Source organism: Malaya genurostris, chromosome 2 (assembly GCF_030247185.1).
Source record: "Malaya genurostris strain Urasoe2022 chromosome 2, Malgen_1.1, whole genome shotgun sequence".
Classification (NCBI taxonomy): Eukaryota; Metazoa; Arthropoda; class Insecta; order Diptera; family Culicidae; genus Malaya; species Malaya genurostris.
Genome location: NC_080571.1, coordinates 7,545,810 through 7,571,379, shown reverse-complemented (window position 1 = coordinate 7,571,379; position 25,570 = coordinate 7,545,810). Strand labels below are relative to the sequence as shown.

At 35.9% G+C, this 25,570-nt stretch overlaps 2 protein-coding genes across 3 annotated transcripts in view; one reads left to right on the top strand and one right to left on the bottom strand.

Annotated features, from left to right (window-relative positions):
• LOC131427618 (microtubule-associated protein futsch) overlaps nt 1–3,992 on the top strand; it is a 172,985-nt gene extending 168,993 nt beyond the window's left edge. Inside the window, exon 6 of the mRNA XM_058590987.1 lies at nt 617–3,992. Coding sequence (XP_058446970.1) covers nt 617–786 — 170 coding nt within the window. The 3' untranslated portion in view covers nt 787–3,992. The remainder of the gene's footprint in view (nt 1–616) is intronic.
• LOC131427620 (nuclear cap-binding protein subunit 1) overlaps nt 1–25,570 on the bottom strand; it is a 318,774-nt gene that overhangs the window by 246,962 nt on the left and 46,242 nt on the right. The window contains exons 4-7 of one of the 2 annotated variants that reach the window (XR_009229295.1): nt 11,302–11,549; nt 10,995–11,238; nt 10,585–10,925; nt 10,381–10,516 (exon numbers count right to left, since the gene is read on the bottom strand). Coding sequence is in view for 1 of the 2 variants with exons in the window: in XM_058590990.1 (XP_058446973.1) it covers nt 10,403–10,516; nt 10,585–10,925; nt 10,995–11,238; nt 11,302–11,549 (947 nt within the window). In the remaining variant the exon portion in view is untranslated. Of the gene's footprint in view, nt 1–10,173; nt 10,517–10,584; nt 10,926–10,994; nt 11,239–11,301; nt 11,550–25,570 lie in introns of those variants that run through there. The other variant, XM_058590990.1, reaches the window with a different exon arrangement.

The following is a 25,570-nucleotide window of genomic DNA, read 5'->3' as shown; positions in this document are numbered from 1 at the left end:
TCCTACTTCCGGTTCAAGTACTATAGGTTAAAGTGGGTTTAATCATTTAGTTGGACGATGCAAAATAAAGAAAAATTCTTATTAACTTGACAAACACAAATCGAAAAGTTTATGTTAGTTAATACACAAAGAAAAGTTTCTTATTTTATTAGGGACCAAAAAAAATGTCATCACAGTATCTTCTAGTAATATTTTTGGAAATATAAGTACTATGAGAAAGGCATCATTACACCACTAGGCGGATAAAAACAGGTTTTGGTTATCTGTTCCTAATTCCATCAGGAAAATAATGAAAAGCAATGGCAAATATCAGAGTCACGTGTCATTTAATTTGTATCCACGAATGTAAAGAGTTAAATGCTTCTTTTCGTACTTACTTCAATGGTTGTCCGTATCTCTTAATTACATTCACTATGAAACGTAGATCTCCAACTTCAGTCGATAACTCAATAAGCAATAAGTTTTCTTTTGATGTTCTATTTCTATTATGTTATTCAAGATTTTGTTTGTACAATGATTCAATAATCTGGAGAAATATATCAATGAATGTTAGGGAAATGGTTACGCGCCAGAAAATGAACCTCTACATTAACCAAGGATTGTTTTCTACTTGCAGAGGTAACTATCATTCCAACTTATGACACCGACGTGCTCGGCTACTGGGTTTCGGAGAACGAGGATCTACTAGCGAAGTACCATATCGACCTCTCACCGTCGGCCGCACGCTGCACGATCAACCTACAGGATCATGAAACGTCATGTTCGGCCTATCGACTGGAGTTCTAGGCGACGGGGATCTTTGTAGCTTTCTCGAATGACATCCACACAGTCCACACCCAGTCCCAGTCGGCATCATCTTCGCGTAGCACCACCGTGGCGTCCGTTCCCGTAGTAACTGTAGCGGTGGAGACAAGCGAAGTAAAGTTGCCCTAAATACAACATTGGTCAAAAGGCCACATTGACCGGAAAACACCTGCAGGGCAATGAACATAAATTGTAGTATTTTCGTTCCCAATCGATAGGAATCCTTAGGATCTCTTGCAAATAGTGACTAAGTTTCTCCTTCTGGTAGCTGGAAGGAGAGATTTAGATTTTTTCTATGCATGAAACTATATGTTTATCAACCCAACATATTTTTATTTATGTTCAGTATACAGAAACATATACTATTAACAAATAACCGATAGTTAGTTTAGTAATTACAACTAGCCTAAACAAGCAAATCACCTAGGAGAAGACAATGAAAATGAGCTTAATGATCACTCTAAGAATCCGACAATTGATAGAGAGAAATTCTCTAAAAAAGACGAATCGAAAACAATGGAATATCATCTCTGAGCATGATTGCAACTCGAGTCTTGAAGCAAACAAAGACAAGCCAAACACATCCAACTAGTCGACCGAATGAAAGACGTTACAACTGCTACTACTACTACTACTACTTCTACTACTACCACAGCAACAGTACTGTTAGAGTACTGCTACTACAAACAGGAGACATTTAGGATATAATTCATACCAGTACCTATAGATGCGAAATCAAGAATTTTAGTATTTACTACCGATTAATTTGGTTCTCCCTCAGACGCTAGAGCAAGGTAGATAGTGTTGTGATATTGTTTTTAGGGAAAAAATTGTTAGCCACAGTGTAAAACGAATTAAAACATTTCTCAGATTTCCTAATTGAGTCGGTAAACACGAGTTCCAACATTCCAATTCGTTCGCGTTAATTACCCAATTCAAGTTTCTTTCTAAGGCCTACTTAGATACCACGTGGCCGTAGCTGTTGTCTTGCGTGAGGAACGTGTTTACCGGTCATGTTCTTTTCACAAATCAGTACGTTAAATGAATGCAAAAACTGGTCTCGCACACAGAACCATCATTCGACCGTATTCCATGGAAAAATTCAGCGTTGAGCAGCGAGATTTCAGGTAACTTCCGTCTAAAGTATTTATCAAGTACACATACACACAGAAGAAACTCACAACCACACGCCATATTTTAGAGAGCACTTTAACGTTTTCACATGTGTGACCCCCGAAACCGACGCCATTTTGGAGGAATTTTTACAACAATCAATATAGCAATTATTAGCAAACAAATAGCAGGCTTATTCAAAATGAATAAAAGAAAATTTAAATCGCAAATCTTGCTGCTCGTCGCGAGAGATTAATTTTGCACTAGTCTTCTGCCATTTTTTCTCAAGCGGTCAATGATTGGTTTTAATCACGAAGAACATTCTTATTAAACTATTACACGGAATATAATAAACAAAATATATATTTACGATTGTTGAATCTATTGACTCGTTGGCCCGATTAATGACAAGACGCACGATAGAATGAGGACTCGTATATTTTTATATACACTGAATATTCTTACAAAATGTTCGAGATGGAGCAGTCCTTCGGAAAACAGGAGCGCGGACTGCGGCAACGGTTAGACTGGAACCTTGGAAGTTGAACAGTTGTTTATTACAAAGGACTCTTTACTATCTGCTAATAAAAAAATATTATGATAAAGCAACTACAAAAAAAAGCCCTATTATATAAACAAATAAATATTTTCTTTGGATCGTTTCTCATTGTTCTGAAACAAAAAAAAATAAACTTCCTTACCTTGCATCTTTCATTAGGGTCATGTTACGGTACGAAACAATCTTCAAAACAAAGATATGTATTTACGCAGTGAAAAATATAATAATTTTACCGGAATAAGCGGGCTAAGAAACCAAAAAACAACTGAATTCCCTGTAAAGTAGTAAGACATCATTGCTAGAAAACAAGCGAATGTCCATAAAAAATTATGCGAGACCTTCAATTGAGGCTTTGCTTGTATTTCCTGTTTGTTTTTTGACCATTATAATTTAGAGTTCGACTATTTAGCATTGGTTCGATCTGGTAATAACATACTTCAATGCAAGTAATAAAAAAATGTTTCTTAGAGTAACAGAACAATGTTATCCTTGATCAAATATTACACAACCACACGCAGTTGATTGCTACTAAAACAAGAATCTTAGAAGCTAAAAAATATTAGTGATGTTTACGCCTGCTATTACTAATACAAGTGTTAATTATTAAGACAAATTCAGTATAAAAGCAACAAAAAAAAATAAACAACAAAATGTCAGCGAAAACTGGGACAGAAAAGTGATTGTTGAAAGACATTTGACAATTTTTTATACACGATTTTAAGCTTTTACAGTAGCGCGATGACGACCACTATTGAGCAGCAGACACGAACAAAAAATACGAACAGCGAAAAATCGAACGCAAAATGAGTTATAAAGATTCAATGGTGGTAAAACGGCATAAATCTAGAAACAGGAAACAAAGTATTTATTTCGTTTAAATCTGAGTAAACAATACAACAATTTGTGTTTGGATCATCCAGGATGATGAACTGTAGAGAAGCTTTTGGCTACGCCTTTTCTTGTTTTGTTAAGGTTGAACGTGAGCAGTGTCAACACGCTTATAGCGAAATAAGCACTGTAGATGTAATCAAAATTATCGAGTCTCGTACATTGCTTAAACCGACCGAGTAAATGGACACCAGTAATAGGAAAAAAAACACACAGTACTTGCTAAGTCAGGTGCTAGCAAAATGCCGGAAATGCCTTTTCTAGGAAAAAAATATCAAAAACCCTACGGCAGACAGTGTCGCATAATACAGAAATGAAGAAATGTGATGAATAGGAAAACAAAGGAGATTAACAGTAAAAATATGGCTTAAAATGAATGCTGCATAATGAAAGACTTATCGGATTTCGTCTCTTTTCTTAATGTTTGGTTGTAAATCATTTTATAGTACGCGAAATATATAAAATATAGCAGTTTTTCCTAGATTGCAGGCATGTATGCAATAAGTTTATTTATTGTTTGGTTCGAGAAATGGACTAGGAGAGAAGACTAAAGCGAAAATGATATTAGATTAAACAAAGTTATAAGCAACTTTTTTGAAGTAAAAGAAATAAAAAATACACACACACACACATACATAGAAAGACACATTGAATGTACTAAAACAAAAATGAAATTAATACTGATAAAATGTAAACTGTATTATGATTATGGCAGTAAAAAAAATCAAATAAAAACTATTTTAGCTTCATCTAGTCAGTTGATTGAATGTTTCGTCAGTTCAGAATTCCTTAAACCCCGCATCTAGTTGATAAAATCGAAACGTATTGCATTCCCCGCGCGGATTCCCTATGTTGGTATTAAACACCTTACTAAATCTCGAGGCAGATGAGTCATGACAAAACCGATTTCACAAACACAAAATACCAGTGAGATTTCTGTTCAAATAATTCAAACAGCACGGGTTCATTCGAAAATATAAATAAAGCACTCACCCTGTATAAGGCATATTTGAAAACGCCAAAATCAATTCAAGAGCACAGAAAACAAGAACCGATCAGAACCCTACAAAGCAAATGTGAATCAATGCCACGCACCATTCTGCAATGTATGTCTAGCATGTGTATGATCATCCATGTTTCAAAAATGGGAATTAATAAAACTACATATTATTCTACAAAGAAAAACTGCTAATTCCATATAAAACAAATCAATTTGATTGAACAACAAAAGTATAACCAATTACTACAATGTATAATTCAATAAAGAAAAATGAGTTTAAAATCAATAAAAAAAAAATCTACAAAATTGAAAAAATTCTGTTTGCTAATTTATTTTACTATAGAGAAAATTTTGGAAGGGGATTGTTTTTATGCATTGAAATAAAGCTGAGATGTAGTTAGCAGGGTGGCAAGTGAATTAGCGATTTCAATTTCCCGATTTATTTTCCCGGTGCGCGAGACTAAAAATTCCCGTTATTTATAGGCCCAATGTTCAGGTTTTTTGAAATATTTCTCTCATTCAAGCTCTAAGTTGAAATCCCATGTTCAAAAAAAAAACATCGAGAGTTGAGAAATAAGTACTTTTCGGGTATCTACTTGGAACTACGATTAAAAATCTCATCCACAGTTTGTCCCAACGTTCATCTTCTGAACTAACAGTGCCATCCAGCCCAATGTATTCCATTTTTATTTTGTCTTTTATTTAGCCAGTAACTTCGATGTAACACTAGGATTAAAACAAGAAACATGTCTGGCCAATGGTGATGAAAGTGATCAGTCTGAAACTTTGTATGTTACTTCGAAAATAAAATGAGAGCAACAAATTATATTTTGTAGTAAACAGATTCAATAATAGTGAGTGCTTTTCGCATGTGTTCAACAATCATTCTTCAAATCAGCAAAAGTTCTGAAAGACGCAACTTATTTGTATACATACTCAAAGAAATCGATTACTTTCATTTCCATTGAGAAGAATAGAGAGCTATCATTCTTCAATAAAGAACTCCAGTTCACTCAATCTTCGAGGAAAACTAGTTCTTTGGGACCGTTCGCGGATTGACCATCTCTAGTGTATTCCAATACTTTTTTTTAGCCTGGTATAGTCTGGAAAAAAGTATAAGGTTAAAAATTAAAAATGAATGAACTAAAGAACAACACTCCTCCCGCAAACCCGATTCCTTCTAATAACCAGTGGCGTCTCGTGACAAAATTTACGGGTTGTGCACTGCTTATATGGTATGATCGTTTCGATGTTGCAACTGAGACAGCAATTTATTTTCAAGTGCCCTAGGCATAAGCCACCGAAGCCTCTCCTGAATGTGTGCACACAAGTTCTCACAGAGCCTATTTGACCAGTTGTGCAGTGCACGAGGTGCACATGAGGACGAGACGCCACTGCTAACAACATATACCTTATGATCAAAAAATAACCGGAATTTTCATTTTAAAATTCCCTCGCTTGTCCAATCGGTAAACTTTTATTCTCTCAACGTTGGTAACACTTTTATACACATTCTGTCAAATTTTAACGCATATCGTACGATTAGTTTTTGTTTGGCGTCTATACAAAGAGGTTGAAAAATTTTCGTGTGACGATTTTTATAATGGATGAAAATTTAGAACAACGTGCGTGCATCAAATTTTGTGTTGCAAATGGATTTAAGTGTTCCGAAACGTTGAAAATGTTAGAAAAGGCCTTTGGTGAATCGTGTCTAGGAAAAACACAGGCATACGAGTAGTATGAACGCTTCAAAGGTGGTCGTACAAGCTTGAAACATGATAAGATCCCTGGCCGCCCAACAACATCTGTTACTGAAGAAAACATTGAATCGGTGAAGCAAATCGTGTTGCAAAATCGTTCTGTACCGATTAGAGAGATTGCTGTGTTGTTGGACATCTCTTATGAATCAGCCGAACACATTTTAACTGATGTTTTGGGTTTGAAACGCGTTGTTTCTCGGCTGGTGCCAAAAAAGCTGAGTTTCATTCAAAAACTGCGTCGTGTTGATGTGGCCAAAGAGATGATTTCCAACGCAGATAGTGACCCCACATTCATCAAATGCATCATAACTGGTGATGAGGTGTGGATCTATGAATATGACGTCGAAACCGCACAACAATCGACCGAATGGCGCTTCGAAGGCGAGCCGTTGTTCTAAATTTTCATCCATTATAAAAATCGCCACACGAAAATTTTTCAACTTCTTTGTATAGACGCCAAACAAAAATTAATCGTACGATATGCGTCAAAATTTGACAGAATGTGTATAAAAGTGTTGCCAACGTTGAAAGAATAAAAATTTGAAGACAACCACTAAAAAAGGTCCTAAGTGCAAATGACAGTTCCTCTTTCTTTACTCTTTCTTTCGATTATGACGGTCCTATCGGCAATCCTTCTATATTACACTTTACAGAGAATAACGACTGAAACTATCAACTTTCGATCTGCTGTTAAAAAAATGTTGGAAAATACAGGAATACGTCGTAATAATTGAAAGAGAAAATAAACAAAGAGAAACTGTCATTTGCACTAGGAACCTTTTCAAATATTTGTCGAAATTTAACAGAAATCCAGCAGAAGCATCCAAATTATCCTTATTTTTTCAGTATGAGCATTCATTGTGCTGTTATTGATGACAACTAAGAGAGCTCTTATTGGTTTAATATTGCTGTCAAGCACATACAAAAACCGTTAAGACATGAGGTGTTGACCCCATTTTCAATTGATTGTGCACCATTGAACCTGTGTGGGACACTCAAAACTTGTACCGAACTCCTAGTTCAAACACAAAATTGCCCTCGTCTTTTCATTTATTGTATCAGGAAAATCATGATGCTGAAAATCGTTACTAAGATTAGGACTAGTAAAATTCCCTTTCCCGGGTTTTTCCGGTAAAACCAAATTCCCGACTTTTTCCCGGTTTTCCCGGTCACTTGCCACCCTGAGTTAGTTTATTTTCCCTTCAAAAAAAAAAGGACAATAAATTTTTAATTTTGATTCTACTCTCTCGGAGTTTTCCATCGATGGTTACTGCCGGTAAATAGTCTGCAAACGAACGTGATTCCGAGGTCACTTTTCACTACTAACTTCTCCTGCTCAGTGCAGTGAACTGTTTCAGTTTCAGTAAAAGGCGACTGATATGAGGTATTACCAATTTCAAAGATGTACACCGTTCGGGTTACGATAAGGCAAATAAAATAAGGTAAAACATCGAAGTTCGTTTAATTCTTCAGCATAGTTTCTTACAATAGAGAGAGGAATCATTAGCGGAAAACCAATGACTTTTTCTAAAGCTAGTTACGAGAAGAAGTGGTATGAAACGGGTCAAAAGATTTTTTTTCTTCGGATTACAATTCGAAATACTGGACAATGTCAAAAAATATATGAAATTGTATTGTTCAACCGGAATGTGAGGGTGCTAACACATGCTTAAGGGATGACTGATTGATGACTCATGATGACTCCGAATCAAAAACACGAGCGCATTTCGGAATCGTGTTTGTTCATGATGATGCGAAATCTGGTATACTTTCGACGTCGATCAGCATCTGTTGGTAAAACCTGGATCCATTGTTACACGCCAGAGTTCAGAATTAGGACAGGATTGAAACCGTCACGAATATTCCGAAGTGACAGAAAGGTAATGGCGATGGTTTTCTGGAAATGTTATGTTGTACTGGGCTACATCAAAAGCGAGTATTACTGCGCATTTGTTTTATTGTTTTTACATGACAATGCGGCGGTACAAACGAGCATCGCAACTATGACTGAAATCAACTATTTAGAACTTCGATTGCTTCCGTATTCACCCCATTCACACGATATGGCCCCATTTTTGACTATCTCTTAGGCAGATGAAGAATACCATTTCAAAATATTCTTTTTTCATGGATTTCATCCATTCATCGAGCCATTTTCATACATTTTTGGAAAAGTGTTGCTCAGTCAGTGCGTGTCTCATCGATGAGAAGAGGTGATAATCAGAAGGCATCAGGTCTGGTGATTACGATAGGTAGAAATTGGGCTTGGTTAGAAATTTGGCTGAATGAGCAGGAGCGTTGCCATGCTGCACAATGACCTTGCCGTGTATTCGAGCCCAATATGGCCGTTTTTCGATTAATGCGTTTAAGATCATTTCTTGACGGTATTACCGATTCTTACGGATTTATAAAGTTCCTTCTGATCCCACCCGTAAAATCCAATGTAAGAAACTTTTTCTTTAGAAGCGTAAGAGGAGCATTTTGCCCTGCGTTTTTCGCATTTCCACCTGTTGTTCGTTCAGTTTCTGTGGAACCCATTTTCCAACCTTTTGAAGTTTTTCTCATGGTTCTCTGGCGATCGGAAACGACTTACCGAGTGGTATTCAACTACTTCGCATTATCTGTAGTGTTTATTATCTTTGTTCAAAAATGATTGAAATCTTTAATCTTTAAACTTATCCGGTCGATTTTTGCGTTCTTTGTCAATAACACTAAAATCGCCTCGTTGAAACCAGCGTCAAAAGCTTTGACGATACCTATTTCTTTTGATTGAACAAGGCAATCATTACATGCCGCATTAACAAATGCTAATTTATTCGATATGCGACAGGTTTAACAACGGAATAAAAGTATGTTTCTATTTGGAACGAAATTAACAATTATGTTTTGAGGAGGATCTTTAAAACATCATCCATTTGTAATCTCATTTCTTGGTCCTTTTTCGTAATATCAATTGATTTTCATCAACCGCAATCAGCCTGCTTTCGGTATGCGAAAGAAAGTTTAACCAGAAATACGATTTTGATATAAATTGGGATAAAACGGGTTAAACATTCTAGTACTGTCATTCCCATTGTGTGTAATTGGATCACAGATGTTTTGTACGTAATATGAACCAATATTGGTAGGTCATAATGGATCTGCTTCGGGATTGTAAATCTGAATTCAACATAAAACTATATTTGTGGGAGAAATGGGGTAAAACGATGTAGCACGAAGCATTTTTCTGTAAATTCATGGAAGAAGAGGACTGGGGGTGAAACAGAACACAGTTGTTTGCGGTCAATCTTATAAAAAACAATCCATTTATCTAACTTATGAACATGTCAGGAATACCCTCCGATTGGTCGAATTCAATTTTTTCCAGAGCTTCACAGTTAGTTTTCAAAGTAAAGTCAGAAAAAAGAAGAATTGAAGCAAAACGGGCATAATAGGGAATTTTGCGGATCTTCTAACTATCGTAAATCGATTAAATTTGCATAAGAAATACTAACTTTGAAACTATTTGCTTAGGTTTTTATAAAATTATTGAGCAAAGTTGCGTTTTTGATCGTTTTTCCCCACTGTGCATTGGCACACGGCCCATCTAATAAAAGTATGATTACGAAAAAGTCGATTAAGTTCCGGAATTCGAGTGCTGTCAAAAAAAATTATTCGGTTATTGATTTGTGGACTGAATTACTATTGAAATCAAAATAAAGTTGAAGCAAATAAATAAAGAGAACCTACTGCTCAATCGTTTTAGTGGTGAGAGGATGTCTTTTTCTTGTTGTTCAAATAGTTTCCTTTTAGTATTTTATTATATGAGTTAGTTTTTGACACAAGTTGAGGTAGATCAACTTATCATTGACGCTGTTGCAGCTTCCATTCAAGAATTATTACATGTTCCATTTTTTTTTCTTCATATGATGTGGACTTTGCTTTTGGGAAGTAACTATGAACATCACACTTTACTACATTTCATTTTTAAGACCCAATATAACACATTGTGAATAAATATGTTCTGTATTAACCCTCAATCAGGAATTTCTCGCACTTCTATTTCGAATTAAACCGTTTTAGTTAAATAAACTATGCATTTGTCCAGTGTAAATGTAATACGTGTCTTCAATATTACAACGATCCGTAATGACATAACATGACATTTGGCCCCTACAAATGGGGCGTCCCCGGAAGCAGGACAAGGATCGATCATATCAAGTGATAGCGTAAAATGTATTTGCCAGTGTCTGCTATGGTTCCTCAAACTTACGTACCTTAGCATTGGGCAGTTCCTTCTTACGATCTAAGCGCCGTGAACTGATGGAACACATCTAGTATATGCGGATCAATATCCGATGTGAACAGAAGACTCTCCAGTGTACTACTGTACTTCTGCACTTGTTCGTGGTGCTGAAATAATAATGCAGTATATATTATTAGTTCCGTGTATTGATATTTTCTTCCAAACGGATACTCACCAGCATGAATACCTGCTGTAGTCTACCAACCGTCCAGCGGTACCAATCGGTGTCATATTCCCGCCCATCCGTGTCACACTTGACCAGATGTTCTGACAAGATCATAATGAATCGCTGGAAGACAATCAAAAACAGCCGCTTCTGATCAACGTATGCCGCTTCCAATTTCTCCTCCATTCGTTCCACTTGTTCCTCCGTCGGTTTGTCGGCATCATCTCCAGCGAGCTTCTTGCGGCGACGTGGAGTAGCAATCGTACCAGCTCCAACATCTTCTTCCGATTCACTCGATGAGGACTCGGCATTGCGATCTAGTCGGTCCTTGGCATCGCTCAGCTCCTTACCTGGAAATGGTTGAAGCGAAGTGAATTACTTTTCCTGATTTCGAAAGCGCGATGTTTGGCTTCACTTACTTAGTTTAGCAACATGTTGGTTCATTTTCTTGATAGTCAGATGTAGAATCTCCCACAGGTACATCTTGGTAAACTCACCGACCATTTCTTTGGAGAAGACCCAAGTTGCGACAGCTGAACATTCGACAATTTGTGTCTTTAGTAGTTTGTCGATTATTACCACCATCATCTGTTGGTGATCGCCCCACAACTCGAAAACATTATGTAGAATGCAGATCTGAGCTTCTTCTGTTTCAGCCAGCGACTGTTTTGGTTAGAATGAAAATTGTTCAATATGTTACTTCAATACTTTTTTTTAAATACTCACTTTGAACACAAGATGAAACTTAGAGATGGCTGCAAAAGTGTGGGAGAAACTTTTCGAGCCCAAATTGAGCAACGTCTGTACAAACACATCGATCTTTAGTGGATTAAAGGTTGACTCGACCATATCATTCTCTTGGGTCTCACGCGGATTAGGTAAATCCTTCAATTCGTTCAATACGTCTTCGGGTGTGCATTTCTGACGGATAGCGACCACCAACTTGTGCGCGGTGGCTGTGCCTGGGAGGGAAGCTGAAAATATATGAGTAAAAACAAAAAAAGGTTATAATCATAGTAAATATGTACTGCAACATAGTTTCCATCCAACATATCCATAAATCGATTGAGCTACATTACCGAAGGACGATGTTTAAAAGTGAAAACTTGTTACACCATCCACCGATTGTCTATGGTCCATTGGATCTTCGTGAAAGGCGCAAATTTCTTCAGAGACGGAAAAAACGATAACCATACATTATGTGATGAGGAGCAGTCGCGCAGAAGAAAGTACGTCTCGCTTTTACTACAAGATTGAACGGCACCAGCGCGGTGTTGAGCGTTCACGCCTACGAAAAGGCAAATTCGCAATCAAAGAAATAACTCTTCACATAAAACAATTTGCTATCCAAAGGCGGTGTAAAGTCTGATTAACGGAGTAACTCCGTGCATATCGATTTATCACCCAGTGAGGAATGTAAAAGCACTTTCGCAATCGTATTGGAATTGGTTATTAAAATGGAAGCTGTAAAAACATGTGAGATTCTTTCTCAATCTTCCAAATTATTATATTTCTAGTGATAATGTCTGATTTATCTTTTGGCACTTTTGGAAGAATTTGAGAACCGCTCACAAAAGCGAGGATCACAAAACGAACACAGAATAGCTATATATCAGTCATCGATTTCAGAATATCAAGATAGTACGATATGGACGACCTATATCCAATGTGAAAGCTCTGATAATTACTGTCTTAAATCACAAAATTATCATTTTTGATTCGATAGCTCTACAAAAGTGGGTTTACACGAAAATATAATGATACAATGCCATGCCAAAACATCCTAGAATCTTAAAAACCGTGTGACGTTTTTAAGATGAATCTGGTTTTTTTCTTCGATCGCCGCTTACCGCTACTGCAGAATGCTTGCCAAACCAAAATTCTAAAAAGAAGGTCACAGATATATGGAGTGATACATGCGTGTTACTTATAATCATGGTGGCAAGTGAATTGCCGATTTCGATTTTCCGGTTTTTCCCCGTTTTGCGAGTTAAAAATTTCCGGTTTTTAGAATAGACAAGAATCGCCTCTGTTCAGTTTATTTTTAGCACTCCATATACCAAACCTAAAAAAAGTTGGAACGGTAACTTCGAGCTGTCATAGCTCAGCTATTTTTCAACGAAAATCTTAATAAATTTTACACCCGTCGAAGTTAAAGCCATCGTCCAAGTACCATGCGCGCGGGTGGTTTTAGGAAATTTTCGATGGAAATTTTGAAAAATTTGACAAAACCAAAAACATACAGACCTTTGAAATACTTTTATCTATCTACAGGGTGAAAATGGCTGGAAAATTCGGAGGATTTTCCGAGTCTTATCAAAAATAGCTCTGAAAAATGAGTGTTTTTGTGATCTTTCACAATTATCTGGAAAAATAATGCGATGACATAAATCGTTTTTTTTTTTTTTCAAATAAACCTTATGATGGATACAAAGATTACATTCGGACACATTTTTGGAAAACCTTTTCACGCTTTTCACAGAAAATCCACGAATTTCAAAAATTTCCACGAAATCGGTTATATGAAATTCGTTGATTTTCCATGAAAAGCGTGAAAAGGTTTTTCAAAAATGTTTTCGAATGTGATCCTTGTTGCCAGCATAAGGTTTTTTTGAAAAAAAAAATTTATTCCATCGAATTATTTCTTCAAATAATTGTGAAAAATTACAAAAAAGCTCATTTTTTCAGTGCAATTTTTGATAAGACTCGGAAAATCCTCCGAATTTTCCAGCCATTTTCACCCTGTAGATAGATAAAAGTATTTCAAAGGTCTGTATGTTGTTGGTTTTGTCAAATTTTTCAAAATTTCCATCGAAAATTTCCTAAAACCACTCGCGCGCATGGTACTTGGACGATGGCCTTAATGAAGTTCGTAGATTGATACAAAAATTTTATAGCTGACGATTGATTAAGAAAAACCATCGAAAAATTAGATTTTTCTCGTTCCAGGTTTTCTTACGCGCACAATATGTCCTATTTGCTTTTGCCAACGGCGCATATAGAATATAAAAAACTTCAATTATACCGGAGTCATAACATTGTTGTTAGTCAACCGTTTTTCGAAATTTGTTCACTATTGGAAAGGTACTATTTCCAGAAATAAGATTCACTGAAACGAACGAAAAATTGTCTACCTAAAGTTATAATGAAAACTGTAGGAAAGGTGAGAATTTTTACAATGATCGTAAATATCTCGAAACTCAAAGCGATGATCTATATATTTTTACAAATCATTTGATTGCTGCGACAGCTACAATTTTTGCCCAACTACCATTTTCACACTATCAAAAAAAACTTAAAATATCGGTGAATTTATAAATATACAAATATTTCAAGTGTTTGTACCTAAATCAAAAATTAAAACGATGACATTTACAGTTTTCTGCCTTAAAATATTCGAAACTTGATCAGAAACAATGTATTAATAAAAAATATATATCTCCCTTGAAAGAATCTCAAGAAATTTTGCACAAATTCAGAGAATTTCTATTATTAGAAAAATTTTATCAAACAAAATCACGTCAAAATTTGCAAATTTCATGACATATTTTTTTATTATTTTAGTTAGAAACCGATTTTGACCACAATTTGCAAAAGAATGAAACTTCGGTTTCACTAAAAATCTCAAGAATTTTGGTAAATATACCTTAACTCTAATATACCTAACCTAGTGTCATCTCGATTTTTTTTTGGAAAAAAATCGACTCTCTCGGACATTGAATTTTGAAATCGAACGTCAAGATCTGTTGTTATCTCGATATTTGAAATGCAACACGTTTACGATTTCAATGTGTTGATGAATAAAAAAGTCAAATGATAGCTGCAAGAACGGACTAGATATCGATCTTATTTTTTTTTTGCAAATAGGATTCTAAAAGCTAAGCATCTCTCGTGAAGTAGTCAGAAAAACAATTATAAAGTGCGAGTTCCGCTGATTTTTAGCCTGTTTTATTTCCAAATAGCCCAACTAATTTATTTTATATGAGAAATCCTTCTACAATTGATCTAGTTCTAGAAGATCAATGTCACATTTCATTACTCAAACTGACGTCAGGATTGCAAAATAAGCAATGATTAATTCAACTAGTTATATATTCAGGGTTGTTACGAAAAATTTAAAAATCAAAACGCGCGAAATCCGCGTGAAATCAAAAACTAAAACGCGCTAAATCCGCTCGAAATTGAAAACTGAAACTCTCGATGTTAGAGTGAAGCGTTAGACAACTATTTTTATGCAGGTGATAATTTCCGCAGAACTTGAAAAATTTACTTAAATATAATTTAAGAGTCTGCATAAGTTTGTCATATGAACGCAATAAATAAGTCCGCATACAACACGTCATTTCGAGAAATCCCATGAAAATGATTGCATTTTTATTCCACAGCTTTTTCGATGTCCTTAGTTAATTAATAAAAAATAAAAATGCTTACAATTGTGATATTGAAAGAAGTTAAACAGATTTCAGCATTTTTTTTTGCTTCAACATCTTGCTCGGCCAGCATTTCCTTCTTGGTAAGAAGAATTTTAAGGTAGACCACATCAGGATGATCTGATTTACTCTTTTTACTCTCAGTTTCAATTATAATAGAGCCTTCTCCTGTTCTCAGATTCTACTCTGAATGTCTTTCTTTTCCTCCTCACCTTTTGCTCTTTTATTTGAATCAGGGAAAAACCTACTGGAATTAGTATATGTCGAACTTGTTCTCCAGCAGGCATAAAACCTCCTCATCTTTTTAAGGAAATGTATCATTTGGATGATTTTAATCTATTAATTTAAAATCATCCAAATGATACATTGCCTTAAATCTAGTACGTCTATAGTAACTAAATCTAATGAGACAGTAACATAAGAAACGATTCCTTGATAACATTACGTGATAAATGAAAGTCGAAAGAACTGAAACATTTCTTAAATATGCGGCAATGGGCTCGTTATATCCATAACTAGTTCTAACATAGGGAATCCGAAGAAAAAAATGAAAAATCACGACGTCGAATGTCAAATTGTAACAATTGCAAGCTCTATGTGCCCTTCAAAATTTAATTTGGTTTCCAGAACACCCAGGTCTTTAACAGACGATGCGCGTTCGAGAACAGTTTGTGGACTATTCTAGTCGAACTTGAATACAGACTTTTTGGTACAAAAAGTAATGACGGAGCATTTAGTGGCATTTAAACCATTTTGAAATATGAAAGTCATCGGCGAAAGATAGTTCCATACACTTGATCGAAAAATTTAGATCGTTGAGATACAATAGAAATATGAACGGTCCAAGGTGACTTCCTTGAGGAATTCCAGAGGTAACAGCACATGATGAGGTTGTACAGGCTCCTATTTTCACTATCATTTAATAGCCAATTAAAAAATGCTCCGTTTAATCCCAGTCTACTTTACTTGGAGATCGTTATGTGATGATTGATTTTGTCGAACGAAACAGCGAAATCGGTGTATTTAGAATATACTTGTAGTCGTGCTTGTAAAGAATGTATGATGAAAGAAGTGTAGGTTACTAAATTTGGGGAAGTTGAAGGCTTTGGCATGGATTCACGCTGAGATATGTAGTCAGAGCAACTATGTGCTATAAAATCCAGAACTATAACACAGCTTCGATACAGCGCACAAAGCATCAATTCCACGGTAGTTGGATACTATGTCCTTGTTCACATAGGATTTCTTCCATATTTCAGGAAAATTCCAGAACGCAAAGAACAATTGAAAATGTTGGATAGTGGAACCAACAAACAATTTCTTATCACCACGGATGGAATCCCAGAACTTCTTCTTTTTTTTCTTGTCAGACTTCGCTTCGTAAGCCTGTCGTGCAAATTTTGCTTTAAGAATGCGATTTTTATCATACTCAAAATTTGTGACCATATTATTGAAGAATAGCATATCATTTATTACGTTTTTTGCATTATTGAATGTGTTTTCACTGAGACGATATCTTCCATCAGACATCAATATCCTTGAGTGCGAAAATCTTTCGATTTCTGCATTGGGATGGGAAAACGCAATCACATATATCGAAAAGTTTTTGTAATTCCTAGTAAAAGCTCTGTTAAAATAGCAATTTGTATCACTCGAGATCGAAGAGCATAAAATCTAAATTTTGTCCACTGAACATTTTCTAGAACCGCCTTCTAGTAAGTTTTGGTTTTATCAAGGTGAAAATTCACCAATTCGACCAGCTCGACCAATTGCTGAAACGTTCGCCCATCTTTAATTTTTTAGGGTTTCATAAAACTCACAAGCTTCAAAAATTTGCAAAGAACTTTTTTATTCGAAGCATCGAAATCTTAGCAAAAACCGCGCTAAATTCGCGAAATTCGCGCCACCGTAACAACCCTGTATATTCCACCACTTGTACTTGAGGACCTTTAAAAGCAAAATAAACATAAATTCACTGAACAAATCAAATCATATTCTAACATTCTATACTGGTCCTCAGAAACAAGTTTCAGCTCTCAAGGACAACTTTTCCAATTTTGTGAATCCGATTGAAATCTCACACGAATATGAGCATAACACAAGTATTGTCTCAAGATGAAAATCATTAGCAAACTTAAAAATATTCGGTAAATTTTTAAATAAAATTATTCAAAATTCTTAGAAGCCTCGTAAGCTAAGAATTTTGAATAATTTTATTAAAAATTTTTCCGATGTTATCTTGATACTTTGCCAAGTGTGTTGAATATTCATTCTAAATTTTAATGAAACCAACAGAAGTATCCAAATTATGTTCATTTTTCAAAATGAGCTTTCATTGTGCTGTTCTTGATAACATCTAAAAAAGTTCTGAAGCTTTCTGATTGATTCAAAACTGTTGTTAAACCCTTAAAATTTGTTAGATGAAACATGAGATGCTGGCCCAATTTCCAATGGATTGTTCAATATAGAACCTGTATGGGATAATAAGTTCTTTCTATACTTTGACTGAAGATCTTCCTCAAATTCAAAATTTGGTATTGTTTGCTACTTTTATCTTGTTGAATAAAAAAATCATGATGCTAACAATTGTTACTTATATTTGGGCTTTGCCATAAAATTATGAAATCTTAGGAAACTAATGACTTTTCCTTGAGTTTCGGCTTGAGCGCGAGTGACCATCCTTGTAGCTACTCCGTTACCTGGGACTGACAAATTATCCTTCAATTCCTGGTTCATTATAGTGACATATTGCAATTGTCCGAAAGCTCTATTTAACCGATAATACATACACGTAGTATTAAGTATTCTATAGATTAGATCAATCCATTTTAAACTACCAGACAAAGGTCAACAGACTCCACGCGCGTCTTCATTGTTTATTATTTTAACGATATAATTACCACGAAAAATGGTTAACTGGTTATATTAGTTGATCTGGGCAGCCGGCTACCGAGAAAAAATATTAATTACCGACTTACAATCAGGAGTGTGATATGCCTCTCCTACCTATCCTAGATTTGCGTCACCTGTAAACAGTGGCGTCTCGTGACAAAAATGACTAGTTGTGCACTGCTTATGTGGTATGATAGCAGATGTAACAGTTCGTTGTAAGTGAAAATTAAAGATTGAGGAATCGAGATTCGCTCGTGTTTTTCAATACAATGAGATAACTATATATTTTCGGATGTGATTTTTTAATAAACAAACAAATCTCAGAGCTGAGCTGAGTAATTCTTTCTCTTCTTGAATCTGTGCAGTAACTCATGTGCACAGAAAGACACTAACACAGCGACAACAGATACTAGAAATTTTATGTCTGATGTATATGAGATGCGTGTAAATACACGCAATTTTGGTGTGATTCAATCTGCTTTCGTCGAATAAATAAAGATTAAAAAAAAATTTGGTTGGGGTTGGGGACCAAGTACATTCCTTCAATTCAATCGGTTGTGCAGTGCACGAGGTGCACATGAGGACGAGACGCCACTGCCTGTAAATATTATATTTTTTTGATTTGAACGTAATTTTTACTTGCAATTGTATAAACTCATACGAATCATTTACCAGTTAGTGACTGAGTCGATAAACAGGCATACTCTTTGTTCTAATGATTCTCGGTTCTAGTTCCAATTACTACGTTTTTTTTTGTTTTGCATACCAGTGCCTTAAAGCCATATAATTTTCCAATCACAGGTAAAATTTTGAAATTTACGAAAGCCTGCAGATGGTTCAATGCGGTTTTACAGGTTTCTTTCGAGTTGTGTATGACATCCGGATGGTATGTTACGTATGCAAGCACACAAACAAAACAGTTCCCTCGTACTTAACCTCCGGTCAGGACGCAAGGCATCAATACATTGTTGAAGAATTGCGAGATGTATGACAAAAATATCTAATTGAGAAAATTGGTTCAGCCATTTTCGAAAAGTAGGGTTACGCCTTTGTTTGCTATATAAGGGTGCGAATTCGAAATACGAACAAATAAAACCATACAAACAGAGATCAGATTTTGAACATCTACAGCTCAGCCAATTTTAAAGTGTTTTTCGATATCATTACTCCCACTGCTAGAAAATATTTCTACGCATCAATTCACCAGTTTTTCAATCCGTGGTAATGGTTAACCCCTACACCCTAATGACAGTATAGGTTTTCATAAAACTTTCGCTCTTCAATGTGTGCATTCACATTTGAAAAATCATTCTAACAAAACAAGAATCAATATCGAAACGACTTGCACTCTGTTCGGTTCGATACTGCCGTAGAGAAGGTGTCTGAGTACATCAGCAAGTGGACCTTTTACAGAGGTATAATATACGCCGATACGAGATACATATGCAACTAAATTCTACTGTTTCTTCAAATTCGAGGAAAACGCAAAGTGCTGATGATCTTTCATCACCAACAAACTAAACGATACGATTTCAGAGTGTTCAAAATTATCCAAAAAAAATTGAATTGTTATAGACACAAATAAGCTTATATGTAACACCAAAAACACTGCTGTATATTCAAATCAAATGTTAGGAGTAATTTTGACACTAGTTGTGTAGTCCTACGTCAACAGTTCGAACTACCCCATAGGGTATGAACTAAAGCTGAAATACATCAAAATGGCGAAACGAAAGCGACTTCGATGTATAAGGTTATTGTTCCCTTTGAAGGACCCAATTCCTGTTATTAGGTTTAAACATTTTTCGACCGACTTCTTAAGGCTTGTATTATAAATATCGATCATTTTTATGTATGAAAAATTTAGCATAACATGATCCTTACTAAATTGCCGCTCTGGGAAGCATCCCAAACATTCATTTCAAACGGATGATTGACAGTGCACTGGGATCGGTAGCGTTTCTAAACCAGGAACGCTTCACTCGAGCATAAACGCAAATCATCGCTTCATCAGAGAGAATCGTTTTCAATCAATGAGGATTCTAAAGCTTCTCCATGTTTTCCCATATGAGTCCATGCGCTAAACAGACGTTTCGAGATCGGAAAACGATATTACATTTTGGTTTTTTGTTGTTTTACCAGCTCTTGTTTAGACTGACAAGAAGTTCAATTCTGGCTTCAAGTATGTGAAAAACAAGGTTTAATCAAAATCACCTGCGCAATCGCTTTCTGAGCGTCGCTCATGTTTTCACACTTTCAGAAAAGTTATCAGTATTTTAAATCTATTTAACAACGATTTTAGCATAATTTTGTTTTTTTTTGTCGTGAATACGACCTACTTTTCAAAATTCACCATTTGAGAGAGTGATAAGTTTTTGATCGAGAATATCTCTTGTTGTATCTAAAGTATCAACATAATTTTTGCTACATGCCATCGGAAACATGATCATCAATTTATGATTGACATTTTCAGTTGTATGACCTATTCACAAATAATTCAAAATTAAAATTTTCTGAAATGTTTAGTATCAAAGAGTATCAAAGAAGAAAACTCATGACACCTTTCTCATAATTGAGTTGAAATGAACAGTTACATCTGATATCATGCGACAATGCACAACCCGTAGATTTGGTCACGAAACGACACTGAGCAAAAAAGTACGAAAAGTGGACAACGATGGGAAACATTATGTAAAATCAGCCCTTTTCATGGCTTCAAATGTTATTTAAAGAACTTTAAAGATTGATTCTTCGCAAATTGGAGATAAAATTCATCAGTTTGGTGTAAATCTAAAATAATTTGATTAGCTTTTCGCAGTGAGAAATTCGCACCAAAGAGTGCGAATAAAGCCATTATTTGACTGCGTAGCGTTCGAGAAAAATGATCCGAACAGTGTTTAATATCGTCAAGAATTACACAATTTGGCCCATCTGAATGCCAGAACTGAGTCCCGTACAGCATTTTGATAGTTTCTTTCACTGACAAAATGCAAAACCGAAATGAAATAATCTCTACACCAACATTCTGTATGTTGCTATTTTAATAATTCTCATTCGTTCCGGGTTATTTAATTGTGTGGTAGAAATGGACAATTTTTAGTGTAAATGCACCGTTACAATTCAGAAAGCGAAGCAGAAAAAATGCGAAATTCACAAAAAAAGGTTATGCAATCACTGTGAAAACTGACTTTTGAACCGAAGCCCGGAGAACCGAGTGACATATACCACTCGACTCACTTCGACGAACTGAGCAAATGTGTGTGTGTGTGTGTGTAGATTCAAACGAAAACCCGTATGGTACCATAGATCGCTATTGAATTTTATCTTTATCCGACTTCCGGTTCCGGAATTACAAAGCGATATGTGCAAATGCAAAACTCAATTTTCTCGGAAATTTCTTCCCCGATTTTTACAAACTAAGATACAAATAAAAGATCTTGAAAGTCCTCGAAAAGTTGATCCAGATCCGACTTCCGGTTCCGGTATTATAGAGCGATTAGTGAAAATTTTCGATTTCATGAGTATTTTTTCACAAGCGATGGCGAAACGAGGTGCTAAAAATGTGCACAAATTTACTGCTAAATTTATCTAGTTGTCAGATCTTGTTAGTTAGTAAATATATACAACTACTTTGGGACTACTAGTTCCCCGTTTCCGCTTCCGGAAGCACCGATAATAGCGAAGAAAAGCTCCAAAACCGGAACTCACTTCGATTTCTCAGCAACGATTAAATCGATTTTCACAAATCATGATTCAAATTAAAGCTCCCAGATACTGTGCAATTTCATCCAGATCCGACTTCCGGTTCAGAAATTATAGGGCAATGAGTATCAAAACTTTCAAACTGTCATAAAAATGATGCGAAATCGGTACGCATCGGTACGTGCTGGCAAGGAAGGCAAAAACGCCACCGCCTAGCACACAGCGTGCTTAGTTCAATTTTGTATAACGTGCAGGGTTGCCACATTTAAATCTATATTAACTTGATATAACTGTTTATACATTGAAAAGGCGACGGTAGTTTGTACCAGAGAAAGTTTTTGATTTTATTCAAGCTTGAAAAAAAATCTTGACAAAATCTTCTAGTGATGTTTTCGAAAATATAGGTAATATGAAAAAGGCATCATTACACCACTAGGTGGATTAAAAAGATTTTTTTTGCATTAGTTCTCAGAATGCCAGCCTCAAAGCAACATATTGCACAATATAAACGTATGATATACCTGAATGTGTAGTTCTAGAATTTTCTTGTAAGTTGATTATAAAATTTAGTAACATTTTTTCTTAATTTGAAGTGTTAATATACAGAAACAATTATAGCTAAGCTAAAGAGAATTGCATTGTTTAGCGTACACAGAAACAAAGTATTGGAAACCCAGTAGAGCTCTGAAATAAATTATTTTGTGTAATGTAATTCAATGTAATGGAATAAATAGGTAATAAAAAATCATTAGGAAATCCATTAAAACTATAAGGGCTTGTAAATCGTTCCCGTGTATATTATAGTTATTATTTGAATATTTAATTGGCCAGCATTGCGTTTACTTTACATGATCGCATACAAAAAAATATCTGCTTTGCATGTGCATAGAAATAACCCTCATTTAAGCCATAATGTTTTGATTGAAACGACTGTTGTTCCGATGAACGAAAGAGTTTAAGTTTCGAGACAAAGATGTTGCTTCCTCAGTATCGAAGTGCACCGAAATCTGAGTCTCTATTCAACTATATTCAAACGAAAAATCTGAATTACACAACATGTCCTAGTTCACAACATCAATTAACCTACCGCAACCCGGTACTGTCGTGTGCGCTCAGACTCGTACTAGTGCGGATAACAAATTGAGTTACACATGTAATTGCATAATTCTTTGCCACCGTCATCACCAACCCAACAGGTAGGCCTGCTTCGTTGCACGGATCATATCCGCTTTTTCGGAACGACAACAATAGTTCATAAAAAAGGAAAAGCGCCAACAATTTGTCATAAACCCAAACGAACAACCTTTTAAGCGTAGTAAACCAACTAGACCTAAGCGTGCCTACATGGGCTGCTCCTCCAAGTCTATAACCATCATCCGTCGACTGCCGCTCGAAATGAGCGTGATCGATGTAAACAGACATAATTTTCCGCTGGTTATTATTTTCCCTTCGCGTCGCATAAATCCACTTTGCATGCAGGTATTTTTTCGCTTCATTTTTCCATGTCCGTTCGTACCAAACAGCTACTGGTTCGGTATGCTTTTTATGATTTGGCATAATTCAACCAAGGCCGTGGTTTCTGTTGTTGTTTGTTGAATTTGTTTTTTTACTGTAATCAATTTCGCAACACACAACCAATCACGGAATGATAATATGATCGATGGGTGGCCATTCACACCGCCCATGAGAAGCGTGAGGATCGCACTGAAAATAGCAAAGGATTCAAAGACCTCCCACTGCCGAATGACCAGCTAGTTGGAGCTGTTGTCCGGGTGAGAAGAGCTGTCGGTATGTACGAGTGAAATGTTCACGAAATGGTCTAACCAACGCAGAATAGATTGGAAAGCCGATGCACACCTGCAGCGAAGTGCACTGCCAACATAACCTCTCGAACCTACCAATATGTAAATTTTGCTACGGTGTTTTTCCTGTTTGCCCTAGAATGAGGGATTTATATTTGCCACTGAACAGATGTTGTCAAACACGAGAAATCGTGTATAGAAAAAGTGTCCCTTCAGCATAAGTCAACATGAAACAAAATTAAATTTAGTCTGAGTATAATCCATGTGATATTATTTGAATCACCTTTGAACATTATTCCAATGTTAACATTTACGGCATATGAGCAACGCTATTCAATAAATTACCAAAAAACAACACTTTCCAACACCTGTCGATTTAATAGGCAAACAGTCAGCAGAATTATGTTTCGACTCCAACCCCACACTGGAGACCTAATGAAAATACTGTTCAGTACTGAAAAACATGACATAAGACCATGCAAACAACATCGAACAGAAGTCCAGTTTACGGTCGCGTGTGAAAGTTTTGATAAACTGATTAGAAACCGTTCACGAAATGCTATTCAGTGGCTACGTACAAGAAATACACTAGAAAAATAATTGGCTCGACATAAAAACTAGCGTACAAGTGATGTAATATGGTTGTAATCAATATAAGCGCCACAGTAACAATATCGATCGATTAAATCTGTCATATTACATCAAGACTCATATTTCAAGCCAATTCAAGTCAATAGCAGTGAAAAAAAAACATTCTTTGTCCGCGAATTGTTAATAGTAGTCAGGTTGCATTTTCACTCTCCCTATCCATTACGTTTCTATTGAATGCCGTGATGATTGCTATCGATTTCATGATTTCATACACATTGGAACAGTTCTCAAACTTGATTCACTCTTGGGATGCTAATCAAATTCGAAGATCAATTGGTTGTCACTTCCGGTTTCGAAGATATAATAACATAAGTGACTTAACAGAAAAAACGAAATTTGTTCTCTTCGCTAGATTTCTCGGAGAGGGCTAAACCGATTTCCTCAAACTTAGGTCAGTTTGAAAGCTAATCTTGTGATGGGAATTAAAGGTGAGACCGGGACTAGTCCGGGCACGGGGTTAAACCGGACAGCTTAAATCAGGGTGGCAATTGAATTGTCGATTTCAATATCCCGGTTTGCGAGATAAATAATCCCGGTTTTTGGAATAGGCTCCAATCGCCACTCTTTCGTTTTGCCTTTCTTATATAGAAAGGCTATGCAATCACTGTGAAAACCAACTTTTTAACCGAGCCTCGAAAAGCCGAATTTCATATCCTATTCGACTCAGCTCGACGAATGTGTGTGTGTGTGTGTGTGTGTATGTGTGTGTGTGTGTGCACGTGTGTACGTGTGTGTGTATGTGGTTATGTGGTTATGTATGTAACAAAAATATGCACTCACTTGTCTCAGAGGTGGCTGGACCGATTTTCACAAAACTGAAATTCAAATGAAAGGTCTCATGGTCCCATAGCCTGCTATTGAATTTCATTTCGATCCGACTTTCGGTTCCGGAGTTATATATTAATACGTGAAAATTTGAGAAAAAGTTTGCTCAATTATTTCTGAAACAGCTCAGCCGATTTTCGCAAACTAAGGTTCAAATGAAAGGTCTCATAGTTTCCTAAAAATTTGTAAAACATTCGATCCGGATCCAACTTCCGGTTCCGGAACTAAAGCATGATAAGTGGAAAATTTCCAATTTCATTAGTATTTTTTCACGAACGATGGTCAAAAACAGGTACAAATCCCATAAAACGGTCTGATATATTCTTCTAGTTTGCAGAGCTTGTTAGTTTTTGGGCATAAAAACTTAATTCGGCACTACTGGTCGTCAAATGGTGAGATAACTAAGTCCTCACAAGTCCCTATCTCATGCCTCCCCGAGCGTCTATGATGACATTTGATCAATAGAACGGCGTCGACTGGGTGCTATCGCCTTCTGCGTTAGTAGCAGAATGAGAGGGTGCGAAATGACTTGTAGGTTGAAGCCCATCCTAAAGTGCAGTGTTTATCATAGTATATTACAACATATAATTCTGTTGTTTATTACATCATGTATTATTATTATTATTATTATTATTATTGTTATTATTATTATTATTATTATTATTATTATTATTAGAAGAGCGTAACTTACAC